We start from the raw sequence: 20,434 nt of genomic DNA on the forward strand, positions 1-20,434 counted from the left end.
GGCTAACAAGTTGCTTATTGTAAATTTGTCATTGTTTCATGTTGTAGATCTAATGTAAAGTGGTCTCAACAAGAACCTCACAAATCTAATGAAGAGGAGGGAGTTGGGGATGATGACAATAAAACTAGTCTAAAATTGCCTTAGCTTTATAGGTTATCTTTGTGAACACTCAAGCTGTGCAACATGCTTAATAGATAATATACACAACTTGTCCACAATAATAGTGGCATTTTTTTATCTCCATGCTTGTATGTATGTAATGGCTCTAAGAGACCCATACTTGTATGTAAGGGCTTTCAGAGAGCCCAAATAGTTTAATATTAATCCTTTTTTGGTAAAATGTGTACTTTATGTATTGACTTTATGTAAGAATACACAATAGTGAAAGTTGGATCAACACAATATAAAGCACTAAATTGCAGAAAGAAGTGGAGAGTAAACAATATTAATGCTTACAAAAACTTGATTATATACTGATAGTATCCGCCCACCCATGTGCTCCAGGTAAGGAGCTTTGATGGCAATCTAGACAGGACTCTGAACGGAGTGCTAAAACACAATGAACTCGATGATGCACTAAGGTTTCTAAATGAGTCTATATATAGTACCCAGGGTCGACAAGGATGTAGGTCGGCCACGTCGGCCAACCCATCCAAAATGACCAACCGACGACCACATCATCCAACTGGGACCATAAGTTAGCCTACATCAAGGACCCTACTTTGTGCAGCTCCTACTACGACCATCCGTTTAGACCCTCAAACGAGCCTCGTAACCCAAGAATAGTGTGCCCTCGGTTTTTTGTCCAACACTCACTAATATGGTGACATAGCCCACACAAGCATGCATCCTACCTGGCAGAGTGCTAAGTCTACATAAACCGTCTCCTAACCATCTGGCCACACTTGGACAACATCCAATGTCTACACTAGGAACTGTCGGTGCCTAGGTGCTCACCACAATGGCTACTTCTCATAAAGGGAGCCATACAAAATAGAGCACATCCGTCACCCACAGAAACATCAAGAGGGTGGACCATTGAGCAAATGCTTTTCTAACACTTTAATATTTAGGTTTACATTAAGCTTTTTCCTACTTGCTATCTCTATCATTAAAAACTTTGGGTAGAATGTGGCAATAACTCCTATTTTGTCTTTTTTTTTTTGTTATAGCATCAGACAACCTCATAATAGGCTTCGAAGATAGCCATTCATCTGTGTTATTTGTGAGGCTCCTATGCAATAACCCCTCGACGCTTATTATGAGGACACAAAATATAACTAACCCTTGCTTATTGTGAGGATTATTATGGTGCCTTTTGGGATTGACATAGTTTTTCTCGTAAGTATATTGCCCTCCCATGCCCATGTATTACTATAGTATTTGTCCTCCTAAAGCTCTTGGATTATTATAAGCCTCACTAGTACCTATTATTGTGAGGCTTATTTACGAGGAATAATAGGTACCCTTAAAATAACCCTCACTTTTTACAAAGGTGATTATTACGAGGGTGCCCATGCTTATGCCAATCACATCAATTCTATTGGTTAAGCTACCAATGCTTTTATTACCATGCTCAATTTGTTTTGCAGACTAGGATAACATCTCTGTGGCCTTAGGGAGTCAAGCGTGCCATTGAGAGAGAATACCATGCCCATGTAAATGATGGCATCCAACGGGAGCATCAAGCATACTGGTATGACACTTTTGAGTTGGGTATTGATGAAGAGTGTTCGCATAAGTGTGATACATATTTGGTAATTTCTTGTCATCAATGTACTAGCTGCAATATGTAATAATTCCATTTGTATATGATTGTCTATAAGTCATTTCCATCTAGATCATAATACAAGCTACTTCGAGGAGTAAACCAATATTGTAAAAATAACTATAAGAAGATTAGGAGCTTGAGGGCATGGCATACAAATATATAATTGGTGGCTATGGTAATTGAGGACTTGATCATGCATCAAGTCAACATCCAAAATCATGATGAAGCTACAAAAAACCTTGATGATGACCCACATTGAAAGTAGAGGACCATGAAAATGATATTCAAAATAATTTATACGATGAAAATTCAATGCCGAGTTCGTCTACATCCATTATAGAACTATCAATAGCTACAAATCTTGAGATAGATCTTATGATTTCTTAAGATTTGGCACAAGATGCCAATAATCATCCTCTGGATGAGTACTCATGAACATGACATTTTCCATTGCAAATTGTCAAAATTTTGCACACCATTGAATTAGTACTTTTTAATCCTAATGTAAATTTTCCTAAAATTCATGATCTTAACTATCAATCATGAAAATAATTATTTTCAACTTCAATACATATATAGCATTAAAAGGGATAGGAAATATTGTTTGCAAGGCTTGTAGAAAGGGTTATATCGAGGGTTATTGTGAGGCCCATAGCTAGCGAGGGTTACACTGAGGGTTATTGCAAGGTCCATAACTAGTGAGAGTTATTGCAAGGCTTGATGTTTCCCCTATAACTTTTTCTAACGATTCAACTTTCCTACCCTTCCTATGCCCCCATCCGTGTGAGCCCAAGACCCTCAAGCTTTGCTCTATAAGAGAGAGAGAGAGAGAGAGAGAGAGAGAGAGAGAGAGAGAGAGAGAGAGAGAGAGAGAGAGAGAGAGAGAGAGAGAGAGAGAGAGAGAGAGAGACTCACCTCTACTATATTTATCATGATTCAGCTTGGTTCCAAGGAAAATAAAGTAGCTAAAGTTTTCCCAATGACTTTTTTTGAAAGGGGTCTCCAAAAAAACTGCTAGACTACATGAAAATATTTAGTGATTAAGAAATTTTACAAAATGACTAGTTTTAAATGAGTCACATAAATAAATCTGCTAAAATTTCCCTACATGTCAGCACATTAGACGAAAAATTTATAATAATTGCCCTACATGTGAACATAAATGATGAAAATTTTCCCAATGATTCTATAACTTTGAGTTCATGAATATATGAAATACATTTGCCAACTGTATTTATACGGCCTCCAATTTTTACCTTGATTGGCCCTCTATGAGAAGAGGGAGAAGGAAACTCTAATGTTTGAGCTTCACCCTATGTATGACCATGTATGAGAGAGAGAGAGAGAGAGAGAGAGAGAGAGAGAGAGAGAGAGAGAGAGAGAGAGAGAGAGAGAGAGAGAGAGAGAGAGAGAGAGGTGGACTTCCTAGCATAACCCTATTTGAGAAGAAACTGCCTCCAACTTCTCATAGAAACATATTACACTTGCCCTATTTTCGTGTATGAATAGAAAGGGGGAGAGACAAAGAAGCGGGCTAGCAGCAGGGTATACTTTATAACCACATCTTTGGGACCATGTGTGTACCTTGTACATGATTTGTTGCTAAAGCTAGAGGATTTCATTAGCATACTAAACTTTAAGTTATAATGCAAAACCTTAATATTTGTTATGAAAATGCTCCAAGATAACTTTTTTGAGGGTTCGTGACACAAGAATATCTCTCACGCGTTAACTCCCTTATCTAGTCTTTGGCTGTTGAGAACTAGATGAATTATAATGGGATTGAGAATTAGATAAAGTAATGAAGCTAAGGGTAAGATTTAATTAAAAATTTGCAACATTTTTGTACAAGAAGGTTGTTCTAGGGTTCAAACCCACACCCATAGCTTGGGTACACCGCCACTCGGTTTGGAGCCCATTGAATGAAGGTAAGCGCGTTAAAAACTTCAAATGCTTTCTCATGATAATTGGGCCGTGTGCATAGAACACCAACTTTTCTTGCACGATCCCGTGTGCATAAGGTGAAGTCGCAGTGGCATGTACGACCAAGTTTCACAAAGGAAAGTTAATTGTGCCAATTTTGGCACAATTCACAATTAGCATTTTGCTTGGCTAGGTTTGTTGACACAAGCATTTTGCTTGGCTAGGTCTATTGACACGAGCAGTGCAAGAAATGAATTTTTTTTCGTAACCAATGAAAAAAAGGATGACCTACAAGCTCTATTAGTTTTTATTGAAAAAAATGCATAAGTTAACCTATTATATAACAAAAAAAATTGAATCGTTAAATTCAAGGCTAGACAAAATTACAATTGGCTTTTCTAAATTGGAATCGTGAAAACTACAGGGAAGGACTGCAAATTCCACGAAGGTAGGGTCCTTTCTAGAAGGTAGGGTCTTTTTCTAACACAGTGGACAAGTTAATGGAAGCGTGGAAAAGGGGCCTTACATTGGATCATGGATGTAGAGATTAAGTTGGACAAGTTAATGGAAGCGTGGAAAAGGGGCCTTACATTGGATCATGGATGTAGAGATTAAGTTGGAACTCTAAATCAAGAATATAGTGAGTATAGAAGATATATATTGTGGTATAGATAGATTCTTAGTACAAGGGTGACGTATTCCCAACATTGAAGTGGCCTTTCAAAGTCTAGGAGAATGAAGGGAAAAATAAAAAATTGCCTTATTTAGAAAATTTTGCGACTTCTTTTAAAAATTCTTCTTTCAAATTTTTAAATACATTTTACGTAGATATTAAAAAAAAATAGTAATAATAATACAAGCTACAAATTTACTTAATGATATTGATTACGCGTGCCTGCTAGTTGAGAGGCAGGCAGACAAACTAGATATGAACGTATTAATTAGTTAGAAAAGCAAGATTGAGGCATAATTTAAGTATAGTATTAAGGACTTATTGATTTTCTAAGAGAGCTAAGTTGATCTTCTTCAATATATATATTGTGACAGGATCAAATCCCACCTTTTAAAGCTTGCATCCACCCATCTCTCATAAGCCCAGCTTGCTGCCCAAATCCTCTCTTTCTGATCTGCTAGCTCTTCAAACAAATTGGGCGCCTTCATTCTGCAGTGCTTAATCCTGATCAGGGCTCCATTCTGATCACAGTAGTGGCTTGCAGTGCTGCTTTCCGAGGCCTCCATTCCCATCCATGTTCTGCTCCTGATCTCTCTTGCTCATCCCAACATGCTTTCCTTGGGCTGCTTTCCTGAGCCCCCCTTGGAAATCCCTTTCCTCTACTGCCAGTGAACCTCCTCAGCTTCTTGAGCCTGCTCCATATTTAATCAAAGCTGGTAATTGCAGCAGTCCTTAATATTCCACCCTCATTTGATTAGTATTGAAGCAGTACCTCCAATTAGGGTGCTGGCACCTGCAATCTTGGAAATGGCAAATCATGTGAGAAAGGTACATAAATTTTTTAGCTAAATAGAAATTTGAAATTAAGCCTGCATGTATTCAGCACAAGTTGTATTTTGCACAATATACTTCACATAGTTTCTAATAGATTCTTTTTGGTTTTCCGAAACTATCACTACCATATCTGATTAAAGGTAGACATTATATATATCATATCCTTGCTTCAAATTTACATTTATTTCTTATATGAGGATGGTCCCCCTCATCTTAGGATAAGAAGATTGCATAAAGTTGTATATTGAGCTTATGATCATGATAGATGCACAAAGGTTTGTGAGCTTATAATGATAGAATACACTAATTAACCTAATAAGCTTTCTCAAATTTAATTACTTATTACAATGATTTAGATTATGCTGCCTTTTCTTTACTTTGGGTCCTTTTTCTGAAAACTTTCAGCAAATTTTTGCAGCTGCAGGCTGCAAGAGTTATAAGGGAGCGATGTTGCATGAGCTCGAATGTGTGAGCGTTAGATGTAAAATTAGAGTACAAGTTTCAAACTTTCCTTTCTGCCCCTACAATTTTTTTAAAGAAAATCGTTATCTGCAAAACCAGGGTTAAGATCAGTATAATGGAGTTTCTTCAAGAGATTGCAATGTCACATGGCTACTTTCCATACAATAATTACCACTTGATCTCAGATCATTCAGCTATGGAGGCAGGCCTAATCTTCCCTAAAACTCATTATACTGGGCTGCTTTCGCCTGATCAAGCAGAAGGAATGGATGAAACCACTCTCTTGCAGCCTGCCACCGCCTTAATCCCTGCGCTTAATGACTCTGTTAGTGCTAATTCCTTGGGGTTATGCACTAAGCAGCAATACAGTGAGATTTCTAACTCATCTTTCTTACAGCATCTCCCTAGCAAAATTAAACGCAGATCTTGGCAAGAGGCCCTTTCTTCACCAGCAATCCAACCCATAACTAACACTAATGCAATTTACCCAGAGCTTAGATTTTCAACAGCAGAGGATATACTTAATCTACAGCACATTCAAGCAGCATCTAATTATACTGACCCTAACTTAATCCCCACTTCAGTTACATCCAATTTACCTCTAGAAGAATCCCTAATTGCTGCACCTGAGAAAGGTTTACCAGGATTTCAAGGAGAATTTGGAGAGGTTAATCTCAATACGAGCCCCTATTTATCAGCTCTCAGTCGTGGCGATAAGGTTTTTTTTAAGCAGCAGTTACTGGCTCCTATGGAGGGATGTATAGATTATCCAATGGGGCAAGGTAGTTTATGTACTAATCAACATGATCATGATACAAATGTGGTGCATATCTTTGAGAACAACCCCACTTCTACAATATGGGGTCAGGAGAGCAGTGCAGCCACTGATCCCTCTAGACCTTCACTGGATCACACCAAGAGCACAGGTCTCTCATGTGCAACAGTAATTAAGGAGGATAATGAGATGATTAGAGCTAAGAAAGTCTCCAATCACAGCTGCAGCTGGGCACTTGGAAGCAGATTAGGAGAAGATTTAGCAGTAACTGGCCCTTTAGTTAATGATGCCGGCAAAGGAGGACATGTTACCACTGTTGATGATGGTAGGAAGAACAAGGCTACTCATCTGCAGACAGAATCAAAGAAGAGACCTTTTGGTGGCTGCAACTCTGGTTACATGGCAAACTCCAAAAGGGCTCACCTGGTAAGCAAGCTTCGTAAATGCATAAGTTGATTAGTTGAATTATGCTGAGTGGAATTATGCAGACTCATGAAGGGCATAATCTTTAGTGAAATCTTTGAATTCAGCTCCAAGTAGTACTTTTTGATGCTTTATACAAATACATGTGTGTTTGTGTGTGTGTGTGTGTGTGTGTGTGTGTGTACTGTGAGAGAGAGAGAGAGAGATCATAGAGAGACATTGCACATATTATGTATGTATGTACACACAAGCGCCCACTCCCGCATGCACACACATGTATGTACATATGTGCATGCATGCATAAGCGCCCATTCCCGCGTGTGCACACACATTTTTACATTTAGACACACACACACACACACGTATGTACGTATGTGCATGCATGTAATGGATGATAGTAATTGTTAGGTCATTGCATGTAATTAATCAGTTAAAAATATTAATAATTCAGTCACATATAAACATCATTAGGTGCATTTGGTCTTAAAACCATATAATTAAATAGTCAAATGGCATATTGATATGATCATCAATCATAAGATAAACCATATAATTAAATAGTAAAATGGTTTATCTTATGATAATCAATCATAAGATAAACCATATAATTAAATAGTCAAATGGCATATTGATATGATCATCAATCATAAGATAAATCATCTTATTGATTTTATTGAACTTATCAAGTGTTGTCTTGGTGATGTAATGCAGGGGTCGCATGTGACAGATTCTAACAATGTGAAGCAATCAAACAGCACCGGCGCATCGTTGATCATTAGTGACAGTTATATTAATGGCGCTGGCTCCAATTCTAGTTCTTCCAAGGGTGGGAAATCACGCAACCCACTAGGTCCAGCCTTGAACACCAATCTGAAACCAAGGGCCAGACAAGGAACAGCCAATGACCCTCAAACGCTTGCAGCTAGGGTAAATCAATCAACCTCCCTCAATATCGCCAAAATTATTTGCTTAATTTCTTCCTAATGACCCTCTTAATCATCTGTGCATTATCTACCTGTAGCTGTTGTGTGATATAATCCACGATTTTAATAGCTGATCTGATGATCTCATCCAAAATCAAGCCTCTATTTTGCCTTCGAACTGTGAATCTGTAATATTAAACATTCGATTATGTTCAGGTTACGTAATTAACCTCAGATTCTTAATTTCTTAATTGTTTCTGATTTCACGAATTGAGTGAAGTGTTTCACATCATCACGGTAATACTCTTCGATGTTTCTAGATGATGACTTGGGGAGAGATTATTATTATTGTTTTAGAACTAAGTAAGGCAGGGATTATTCACCTGCCTGTTTAATTTATATTACAGAATCGCAGGGAGCGTATTAACGCACGTCTCAAGGTCCTACAAGAGCTAGTGCCGAATGGGTCCAAGGTACAAATACCCATCAAATTTTCACTGTTACACACACACACACACAGTCACACACATGAACATTCACATTCTCTCTCTCTCTGTCTCACACACGCGCGCGCGCGCGCGCGCGCACACACACACAATATAAAGAGTATTTCTTTCTTAAATATGGATTCAAATCATGCAACAGGTTGACTTAGTCACAATGCTCGAGAAAGCAATCAATTATGTGAAATATTTGCAGCTTCAATTAAGGGTAAGGCTCATGCAGATTTTTGTTTTTGCTTTTTTAAATACGTGTTTTTGGCATGGATTCTTAAGTCCAGTAATAAGGACAAATCTTTTTGGGATGAATATTTTGGTTCTAAAGAAAATACATATCCAAAGCATTTATAATGTGGATAAATAAGTTCAGAGACAGTTAACTTACTGCATCAAGATAAATCAATGGAAAATTAAGTTTAGAGTGGTTGGATAATTAAGTTTAGATTGCTCTGATTGCTAATGAAGGGTTGCTAATCTTTGGGTTAATTGATTTGTAATCAGATTTTGAGCAATGATGAGTATTGGCAAGCAAGTCAAGCTGAGGACCAGCTAGCCATGCAGGAAGTGTCCAAATCGGAAGAAGCGGACAACACTCAACTCACGGTGTGTGATAGTAGTGTGGCCAAGTATAACGCAATCAACATGCAGAGAGACGAGGAAGTCTGCATCATGAGTTTACAATAGATTAGCATAAATTATATAGTATTAGTCAGTTGCTTAGTCTACTTTATTAAGCACATTAAGCATGATGAATATGGTGGTCTAAGCAACTGACTAATCTGGCAGCTTTTCCAATGCAAGCAAGGATTTGTGGACAAACTTAAGCTTCTTATTCATGATTAGCTGGCCATTCTTGCTAGCTAATCATAGCTTAGCAGGTGGCATGGTCTCTCTAATTGCAAAACATATGTTCTTAACCTGCTTGTTTATTTCATTATTGTCATTCTAATTACTGGTGCCTGCCTGCAATCTGCATTGCAAGTTGATCATAAAAATCAGTCCACTTTTTGATCAACTTGATCAATCAGTTATAGCATGTGTACCTATGGAAGTGTTGATATCTACTTTCACACTTGCATGTCTGGATCATCAACACATTTAACAAGGGCCAATTATTTTTTTATGCCACATTGTATTCTTTGCTCCCATGTGTTACTCTTTCTCCATCAAGCAATGTTGGTTTTTATTGTTATTTAACATAAAAATATCCACACGTTAATATCAAGGAGCTCCTAGTATTTTTAATTTTATCATTTAATCACCATGTGGTTGTGTTAACTTTGTCACACTTTTTGAAGCATAATCTCCATGTCCTTGTTTCAACTTTCTCATATGTGACCTGACACATGCTAAAATCAGCTTCATCACATGTGAAACTTTATGCACATGCTAAAATCAACTTTGTCATATGTAAAAGTTTACATTTTGTATATGGTAAAATTCAGCACGTACACACACCACATGACTTGTTACACTAAGAGCATGTGGCCTTTGTAAGGGTGCATTCATGCCATCAAAATAACCTATCTTTTAATTGCTAATTATAAATTCAAAACTCATATATGCACAAGTTAAGACGAAAATGCTTCCACAAGAGTTTCAAGCTTCGCCCACACACATTGGGCTAGTGTTGGTGGGGTGCTCTTAACTTCAGAAAATGAGCAAAACCAATCGATTGAGTAAAACCAGGAGAAAAACACGTAGTATGCAATCAATTAGTGTAGATGATGATGACAATGACCTTTTTTTATGTAACAAATGACCTTATTACTTGCTCTTACAAGACAATTTCATCCTCCATTTGCCGAGCCAATAGAGATCTTCTATCATGCATGTGGAGTGTAGATCAATTGGCACAAGTCGTGCAGATTTTGGGTTGGTTCATCGCCCCACCCTGACTTGGCATCTAGTTGAGGTCTTTTGGTGGGTCCCGAGGGGCATTCCAATTCATTATCTTGGATGCCGGGTGGGCATCAATATCTCCCCTGATCAACAGCTAGCCCCACTTCTTTCGGTTTCAGTTGGTATACTGGAGTTCAACCATACTTTCTTTAGCTGGCCAGGTTGTGGTGGGAAAACCAGGTTCTTCTTGCCCCCATGTGGTACATCACCTCTTGGTGGGCCTTCTCTTGGGCTTGTATTGGTTAGGTTCTCAGCTGATTGATCTGTAACTTTCTATGGGCTGGGAAGACAAGAGGCCTTCTCAAGCCAAGATGGCATGCCGGAGAGTGATCATTCAACCTGCCCGCAATATCGAGGGGGCCATCATCGACCCCTCCATTCAGAGCTATGCCCTTTTGGGCAAATTTATTGTTTGAGGCCTTCTTCCACTTCCTCTTGGCTAGGATTTTTATTTTGAATGGTTGGAAATACTTCTTGTCCTTCTTCATGGTTTTTCTGTAGACCATTCGGAGTGAGAAAATAAGAGATGAGATAGCTTGCTTTATCTAATGGTTAAAGAAAGCAGGCCATTGGGTATGTGTGTAATTGAACACACACACATAAAAAGACTAGATCAGCACTCTTGAAGGGGAAGGATTTCTACAGAAGCATACATGTGAGACAGTCACCAAGTGGTAGAGGCGAGTGTGTGCGATGACAAGCACAATGTGTGCACAACGGCACACATAGCTCACACTGCCAAAATAGAAGGTGACATGTGCCTACTCGGGGGTTTTACTTAAAAATATGCAAGTCTACTACATTCCTCATTAGGAAGAGTTTTTTAAACCAAGATTTAGAGGAAAAATTACAGAAATGTACTTGCATAAGGGGGTTTTAAATGACATTTTGAAAAAAAAAACTGTAAGTTTATAAAGAAAAAGGGGTTATTTTACTAAGAAAAAATTCACAAAAAAAGGTATTTTCTAATACCCTTTGAATGCACATTGTATGTAGGTCTTCCTAAAAGTACACCCCTCTAGAGAAGCATATGATGATTTGAGAGTATACAAGAGGGAGGAGTAAAATTGACTGTCTGTGTGTGTGTATGTACCACACACATAAGAGCAAGCCATTCAAGGAGTATTGAAGAGTTTTGAGCAGGATTCAACAACGCAAAGAAGCATTTACCAGTGTATCTAAAGCTCCTGTGTGTGTGTGTGTGTGTGTGTGTGTGTGTGTTTACACACACAGCTGTGTAGAGTAGCATTTAGCAGAGTGTGTGTGTGTGTGTGTGTGTGTGTGCGTGTGTATGTTTACACACACAAGCTCAACTCAAGAATTGAGGAGAGCAACACAAATCTAAAGCTTATGAAAGACTAGCAATTTCATTATTATGTTCTTCAATAATACTACACACAAGCAATTCAAGCACTGTGTATGTATGACTGGGAGCAGTGTGTGTGTGTGTGTGTGTACCAAATTGCAAGGGAAGGATTGCACACAATAACAAGCGGTTAAAGGTGCTCTAGTAATGTTGTTAGAGAGAAAACTTCCTTCACACATTCATAGCTGGACACATTCATTGTGTGTGTGTGTATACACACACACAAGTGGTATTGGAGAAAGCTGCACAACATTAGCCATTAAAGAGCACACATTAGATGCATCATCAATATTTCCAATGTTTTTGGAGCACTTTCGACGTAGCTCAACAATTAAGGCAACTTCTAGTGATTCTCACGCCAAGACGTGTGACACCGGTGTGTATTTTTGATAGCTCATACCTCCCGTGTGCGTGCCTACAGGCATCCGTGAGGATAAGAGCGACCGAGGGTGTGTTCGGCATAGTCTGGGAACAGTTTGGTGGTGATATAGCTCATCCACGGGAGTTTCCATTGCTCTTTGGGGATCAGCAAATTTATTAACGAAAGAAAACCTGGAGCGGTCAAGTTGGTAATTTTAATGTTTTCAAATTTTATTTTTATAAGATGTGGGAGTTATAACACCTCACCAAAGTTGATATCAACCCCTTGCACGTTTTGGTCTCTTTTACGTTGGTTTTGGTTTGTTAGGCCAAGAAAATGTGGTTTTTGGGTCTAATTATGGCTGGGTTTGACCATATTTATTCGGAGACAGTTTTATGGCCTAGATATCATGTCTCTGATGCAATTCTTAACTTGACTTGCTTGTTAAAACAAAGTAAGCATCTTTGCGTATTGAACAACTGTAGTTGTTAACCACTCCGATTAACATGACCTTTCGTGTGGCTACTACGCCTTTTTGTAACTCATCTTTTTGTAACCATGCTAAGCGCTTATTGTAAAAGACATGGGATGGCCGAGCTTACGACTTGTGTAATGCCGGTCATAAGGAATTGATGTACATAGAGCTAGTTAAACTAGGAAGACTAGTTTTGGGCCCCCATTTGTAATTGGGCAGCCGTACATTTTGTACATATGAGCTCATGTATTTCATGAAATATGAAAAGGGACAATCCCATTTGTCTCAATAGAGTCTTGCCTTCTCTCTCTCTCTCTCTCTTTTGAGTTGTTGGTTGTTTGCTTGTTGTGTTGTGGCTTGCTTGCTTAGATTATTGGTGTATGTGAGTAGCAATGGTAGTGCTCTCTCTTGTCTTCTCTTCTACCTTCTCATTGCTATCTACCATGTCTTATTTGCATACGATTGGCATGAGGTAGAGATTGAGCTCTTCATAGCTCTTTCCCTCTTGCTTATTACCTAGCCTTGGATCTCTCTTTGGGTAACACAAGGAAAGTTGGAGTGAGTCCCTAGCGGCCTCACATCGACGGGGAGTTAACCCTCATAGGGTTGGCTAAGTTCCATTCACCATATTCGACCCTTGCATGCACCTTTCTCTTCTTCTCTCTCTTGTGTATGTGCAGAAGTATGAACTATCCTTAACATTTTTGGTACCGCATTTAGCTTAGGGTCCTTCACCCTGATTCATTAACTAGAGTCTTTGAATTAGCCCGGTTGGACTGCAAATCCACCGGTAGGATGATTAACATTGTTTAACTCTGTGTTTTGTTGGAGATTACCTAGAGTTTGGATTTTTGATCGAGCATCGGAGCATTCGAATCTTCACCGAGAGCGGAGAGAAACTTGTGAGTGCTTTTACCTTGCCCTTAACATTCAAGCAATTTTTAATTTCTATGCTCTCGAAGTATATCTTTGATTACTTGGTTGTCAGTTTGACCGTCGTTCTCAGGGTGATAAGCTGTGCTAAGATCCAAGAAAGTTCCCACTGCTTCGAAAAATGCAGTCTAGAACCTTGAAGTAAACTTGGGATCTCGTTCACTTACTATTCTCCTGGGTAGGCCATGCAATCTGAAGATTTCTTTGAGGAACACTCTAGCCGCATCCACTACAGTGTAGGTTTCTTTTACTGGGATCAGATGGGCAACTTTGGTTAGTCTGTCAACTACCACGAAAATGGAGCTGTAACCTGATTGCACTAAAGGTAATCCAGTAATAAAGTCCATACTGATACATTCCCACTTCATCTTGGGGGGAGGTCCAATGGATGTAACTTCCCAGGCATTTTTACTCTCTTAGCTTTGACTTTCTAGCATGTCAGACATTGACGTACATGATTCAATACATCCTTTTTCAAACCAGGCCAAAAGAAGTTTTTCTTTACAAACATGTAGGTAAATTTGATGAAACCTGGTGGATGTCCTGCTATAAGGCTGTCATGGGCTTCATTCAAAATTTGACCCTTGGTTCCCTCATCATTGGGAATGCATAGCCTGCGATTATAATACATAATGCCATCATCCAGGCTATACCCTTGAACTATGTTCAACTTCTGAGGAGTTTTGCTTTCCTGCATAAGTAGGGTAGCAATAGGGCCAAAGAATCTATCCTGCATGATCTTCTCACTTGCTTCAATAATCAAAGGATTTGATACTACAGTAATTGTAAGCAAGGAGGCTTTTTTGCTAAGGGCATCGGCTACCAAATTTTCTTTGCCTGGGCAGTACTTGATTTCAAAATCAAATTCTTGCAGGGTCTTTTGGCACATGTTGAGGTCCTTTTGAGTAAAGATCCACTTTAAGCTCTGATGATCTATCATCAAAGTGAATCTTTTTCCCAGTAGGTAATGTCTCCACAACTTTAAGGCATATACTACTGAAAGTAATTCCAGGTCGTGGACAGCATAATTCCTCTCATGCGTTCTGAGCTTTCGACATTCATAGGCCACTGTATGACCTTCCTGCATGAGTGCACCTCCCAGGGCAAAACCACTTGCATCAGTTACTACCTCAAAGGGTAGAGAGAAATCTGGCAGCTTCAGAACGAGACACTGGTTACCAAGGCGGTCTTCAGCTTATCAAAAGCACTCTGGCACCTGGCAGTCCACTGAAATGGGGCATTCTTTTTGAGAAGGTTAGTCAGGGGGGAAGCTATGAGAGCATACTTTGGTATAAAAATTCTATACCAACCAGTCAATCCCAAGAATCCTCTGACTTCTTTCATTGTCTTTGGTTTCGGCCAATCTATGACTGCTTGGACTTTTGCGAAATCTGGAGAAATTCCATCTTTTTGAGAAGGTTAGTCATGGGGGAAGCTATGAGAGCATACTTTGGTATAAAAATTCTATACCAACCAATCAATCCCAAGAATCCTCTGACTTCTGTCACTGTCTTTGGTTCCGGCCAATCTATGACTACTTGGACTTTTGCGGAATCTGGAGAAATTCCATCTTTGGATACCAGAAAGCCCAAGTATTCAACGTGGTCGGCAGAGAAAGTGCATTTGCTCTTTTTGGCAAAGAGTTGATGCTTCCTTAGAATCTCAAGAACTTTTCAGACATGAGTCTCATGGTCAACTGCATTCTTTGAGTAAATCAGAATGTCATCAAAGAAAACTAGAACAAAATCATCCAAGTATTCTCTGAGGATATTAGGTGATTGAATGTAGCTGGGGCATTAGTTAATCCGAATGGCATGACAGTAAATTCATAATGCCCATAGCGAGTATTGATGGGTGGCTGCTTTTGGTATATCTTGATCATTGATCCTGATCTGGTAATACCCGGATTTGAGATCTATCTTTGTGAAGATCTGGGCTCCATTTAGCCTGTCCAGAAGCTTATCAATTCTTGGAATAGGATACTTATTCTTAACTGTCAGCAGCTGATTTAGATCTCTGTAGTCCACACAGAGTCTAAGTGTTCCATCTTTCTTTTTCTGAAAGAGAACTGGCACACCCCAAGGTGAAACACTGGGTCTTACAAACCCTTGTTCTAACAGCTGTCTAAGTTGTTCCTTGAGTTCAATGGCTTCGAGAACTGGCATTTTGTACGTGCGCAGGGCTACTAGTTGAGCTCCGGGGGTTAATTCTATCACATGATCTACTTCCCGAATTGGAGGCATCTCTGTTAGCTCTGCTGGGAATAGATCATCAAATTCACTTAACCATTATGGTTCTTTAGACTTAAGCTTTGAGTCTATTGGGTTCATTTTGACAACATAAATTTGTTGCTTCTTCCTAAGTCCTTTCAACAACCTAGAAGCTTTTACTAACTGAAGGCTCTGGGGATCCGAAAACTCCAGTTCCTTGAACTTTGTTCCCGTGAAGGTCATGGAAGGAAATGGTTCCATTGTGACAGTGTATGTCAGCTTGATTTTTGTGGAGCCAATCCATTCCAAGGATCCCATCAAAAACTCCTAGAGGTAAGACTTTAAACTGATAGCCGGTTACATTACCATCTAGATTGAATTGGATAAGATCTGTCTCATGGTGGTGAGTGAAAAGAGTCTTCCCACTAGCCAATTCAACTTGCATAGGTTTCCCTGATTTCTGTTCTAAGACTAGCTTACGCAAGCATCTAGGGGAAATGAATGAATGAGAACTACCTGAATCAATCAAAAGCTTAAAAGGCTTACCTTGATACTCTGATGGAGTATGGATGACGAAGAACTGCTGGTTAGGCCCTCGATTTTCAATTGCAGCATAGATCTGCCCTCTTTCCTCTTCTACTGCATCTGAAATTATGACTACTCTAGCTGCTGCAGTTTGAGGCGGAACTCTTTCTCTTTGGTTGCCCCAGTTCTGGGAAGGAGTTCTAAGGTTACTCTGGACAGAGGCAGATGGCTGAGCCGGAGTTTTTCTGGGGTTACCTTGGCTTGGACGAGACGGACCCTGATTAGACTGGTATGAAGGGGTTGGTCTCTGAATTCGGGGTCCTTGACTTCCCTGTCCCCCTTGACATGGCAGGAGTCGGCGGGCAGTCTTTTAACTGGTGTCCAAAACCCTGGCATCCAAAACATCGATTTTCAGTTCTGAGCTCATCCCTCTGACTTCTTGAAAGAGGTGAGGCTCCTCAGAACGTATTCTGGAGGAAGGGTCTTCCTTCATTTCGAATTCTTCCTGCATCCTGATTCTGATTCGGGCCTTACTACCTCTTCGGGGGTGAAAAGTTTGAAGTACTTCCGTGGGCTTGGAATCTTTTAAAGTTAGAGGGTGCAGGCTTTGGCAGGACCTTTACTACAAGGCTTTGGCAAAATCCTTTGCCATTCTTACTGCTTCAGCCATGGACACAAGTTTGGCATTTTTTACGAGTGTGTCCAAGGGTTCGTTCATTCCCCGCATGAACCTCGCCACCATGAGTTGCTCTTCATCTAGAGGTGGTGAATATTTAAGTAGAAGAGCAAAGGCCTGGTGATATTCCTCGATGGTTTTGCTCTCCTGCTTTAGCTCTAAAAATTCGTTCATTTTGGTTTCCAAAAATCCAGGGGGACAAAATCTCTTTCTTAGATAGGTTTTTAGGTCATTCCAGGACTGAGTATTTCTGTCCAGACGGTTGGTGTCACAGTGGTTCCTCCATGCTACCCTGGCTATTTCCACTATTTTCAGCCGGGCAAGAGCCATTTTGCTCCACTCATTGTAGCCTGTGACGTCAAAATACTCTTCCATGGCTTCCACCCATTTCTCCACAGCCTCGCCCAGGTTCTCCCCTTCTCCTTTTTGAAGGGTCCTGGCTGAGTCCTATGAAGAGCCTTGCGAACATCAGGGTCAAGCTCGTCATCTTCAGAGAGAGGGTCTGGCTGACGGCCACGGTTTCCTCGTCTCATGATTCTGCTAAAAATTTATATATTATTAAATTTTTATTTTGATATTATCCATGAGATCCTAAGACTTAAGAGGTTCGGAAAACAATTTCTTTAAACAAGACAATGATCTTATTTGAGATCTATGACATATGTCCGATAACAGATTTTTTTAATCAGATCGTCCATAAACAATCACTTATACAACAGGGAATTTTTCTCCGAAAACATTTCTTTATTTATATAAAAGTTGCAATATGTACATAGAGCAGCTCGGCTCCAAAATTCAAAATCTCCTCAGGAGTTGCATAAGTCGACGGTACTGGGCCATAGGCATGCCCTGATACAAACGTTCACTTACTGACAAGGGAGCTATTATTTTCTCCTTAGGAATAAAACAACTAAGGAGTCTGTAGACTTGGCATGAAAGTCTGAAATTTCGAGGCGTCGAATGATATAGAATGACGCCACGCACCATTTTTAGCACTGGGTTAGAAAAATATAAATCCTCGAAATGGCGTGTGAGTCTTGCTCGGCTTGTTCGAGTTGAAGCGGGAGAAATGAGATGCTCGAAGGCGAATCCAGTCATATCTTGAGACTGGGTGAGGTCGTGAATACCAAATAAATAGGGAATTTCCATCTATAAAAATAATTTTTTTGATTAAAAAATCTTCATTAAAGAAGCTTACGGAATGAAAATACATTATGAAAAAATGCTTTTTCTGAGTTTTTACTATCAATTTCTGATAAGCATTTGTTTATTCTTATTAGCTTTCAACTTCGCTCTGATACCAACTGTGGGATCCCTCTGCCCTCTCCGTGCACCGGACTCCTGGTAGCTGACAGCAGCGAAAGCAGCGCCCTCATGCGCGGGGTAGGGTTTCTCACTCGGGGCCTTGCCCACGAATGTCCGGGCACGAGACTAGGCTAGTGGTCACTCCGAAAACCGAAACCGAGAAAATTTCCCATGCCCGAAAAGCGGGGACGATTCCACCTTTTTGAATTTTTCTTAACGAGTTTTTCTATAACGAGATCAATTCTAAACTATTCTTCTGTTGAATAAATCAGATAGAAGAAAACTATCACTGATATAATTTGATCATCTGAGTGATTTCAATGCTTTTTTTCTAATCAAGATCAGGCACAACCATTGATCCTCAATTGAGAAATTTATAAGAGAATTAACTAGCTACTCGAATCCTAGCGTAATTCTAAGATTTTTCAGTTTGATTATTAAAACTCCACTGATTCCAGCCTAACCCCATCTAGTCCATGGGCTAGTCCCCACCACCCTACCAGTGGAATCGGTAGAACCAAACAATTACTCACCCACCCATAATTGAATGCCTTTCTTAGCTTTAGCTTTAGAAAACAGATACACACACACACTCCTCTTTAAAACTTTAATATAAAAAAAAATAATCCATTGACAAACAATTTACTGGCTACACATGTCATACTTCAAAATTTCCATTGAGTCTTTGTTTCTCACAAAACAGTATCACTCTGGACTCTCCGTTGTTGAGACCAGCGAGTCAACAACGAGATCCAGTGATAGATTACAATAACATTGGTCTGTCATACAATATCTTCCTCGACATATGCATGGGTATCCTTGGCACCGCGAGCCCGTGCATCACCTGGTCAGAACCCTCCAGGATCCTCCTTAGGTGTCCTGGCACTTCACTCAGGGACCGCTTCGTCGGCCCTCGCCCATCGTACCGGAAGCGCACCATTTTAACCATACCGAGGTTGGTCAAGACCTCGGTAGGCTTTGCCGCGTGAGCTGTCCCTCGAACACTCCTCACCAGCTGTTGCAACCAAACTTCCCTTAGATAAACATATATGCCAAATGCTCCCTTCGACCGGCATTCTGGCGTAAGACAATCCTTTAAGAAAATAGGATTTCTATGCAAGTTTTCAGTTTAGATTTTGTTTGAAAACCATGAATAATCTTAAATCCGTATCCCAATACTTCTAGATCCAGGTCTGAATTCCAAACAGAATTCCTCGAATTCTGTTAACTTGATCCTCACATCAAAATCAAAAGTCTTAACTTAGTTTCAGATTCGGTGGGTGTTTTGAGTGCATTTTTCCTGAACTGAGCACATCATCATTGACGAAGGAATTAAGTCTTGGTCAATAGTCTGAATCAGAGTTTGGGTCTGGAAAGGTTCTTCCTAAACTGTCTTTCTCGAAAGGTACTATTTCAATTTCTCTTTTTCTAAATTTCGTTCGACGAATATTTACTTACAGATTTCTAAAACATGAATTTCTTATGAGAGGAATAAAATAATCATTTATCTCGATCTCCGACTTCGATAGTTTAATTGAATTTTCTCATTACCATCTTAGCGAATATGAAACGGTAGCATTTCTTCTCACAGATTATCTACTTATTCATTTTTCCAATTTTTGCAAAAATTAAACAGGGGATTAAGGAGAACCCTTATTTAAATATGAAAATTTCTATATGCATCTTATTATGCATAAAATCCAATTGTGATGAAAGTCACACTTTTATCATCACAAAAATCATTTATGTTGAAAATCACTCTTTTATCTCATGAAAGAATTTCTTTTATGCATATGTTTATGCATAAAAATCATTTATGATGAAAATCACACTTTTAATATAAAAAATTATATATTATGCATATGTTTATGCATAAAAATCAATTATGATAAAAATCACACTTTTAATATTAAAAAATATCTTTTATACATATGGTTATACATAAAAATCATTTATGAATGAAAATCACACTTTTGATATAAAAAAAAATCTTCTATGCATATGTTTATGCATAAAAATCATTTATGATGAAAATCACACTTTTGAAATTAAAAAAATATCTTCTATGCATATGTTTATGCATAAAAATCTTTTATGATGAAAATCATGGGTGGTTGCAAGATGAGGGTACTCACTTTCGTTCACTCTCTCCAAAATTGGGACATCCATGCATCTCGGGCGGAGTACCTCGATCGTGATAGTGTCGCGAATCAAAAGACGACACGTGCCTCCCGAGCCTAAATCGACATATCTCGATCGAGATGCCAACTAATGCCACGCTAGCAGGTCCGGGTTTCCAGGCATCATCCATGTCACCAATACATGTCACCGCCACCACAATATCTCGTTCGAGATATCTATGCCACTCGGATCCACATCAGGGCCACGCTGTATCCC

At 39.3% G+C, this 20,434-nt stretch overlaps 1 protein-coding gene across 1 annotated transcript; it reads left to right on the forward strand.

Moving 5' to 3' along the window:
* The first annotated feature begins 4,698 nt into the window (after positions 1-4,698).
* Positions 4,699-9,195, forward strand: LOC147636178 (uncharacterized). The gene is made up of 6 exons (XM_086801108.1): positions 4,699-5,195; positions 5,620-6,864; positions 7,573-7,788; positions 8,192-8,257; positions 8,430-8,495; positions 8,786-9,195. Exons 2-6 carry the CDS (start codon positions 5,779-5,781, stop codon positions 8,966-8,968), a joined length of 1,617 nt encoding a protein of 538 aa, XP_086657234.1. The 5' UTR covers positions 4,699-5,195; positions 5,620-5,778; the 3' UTR covers positions 8,969-9,195.
* The last annotated feature ends 11,239 nt before the right edge of the window (positions 9,196-20,434 follow it).

Source organism: Cibotium barometz, chromosome 8, assembly GCF_041138505.1.
Source record: "Cibotium barometz isolate CiBa-2024 chromosome 8, ASM4113850v1, whole genome shotgun sequence".
NCBI classification, from domain to species: domain Eukaryota; kingdom Viridiplantae; phylum Streptophyta; class Polypodiopsida; order Cyatheales; family Cibotiaceae; genus Cibotium; species Cibotium barometz.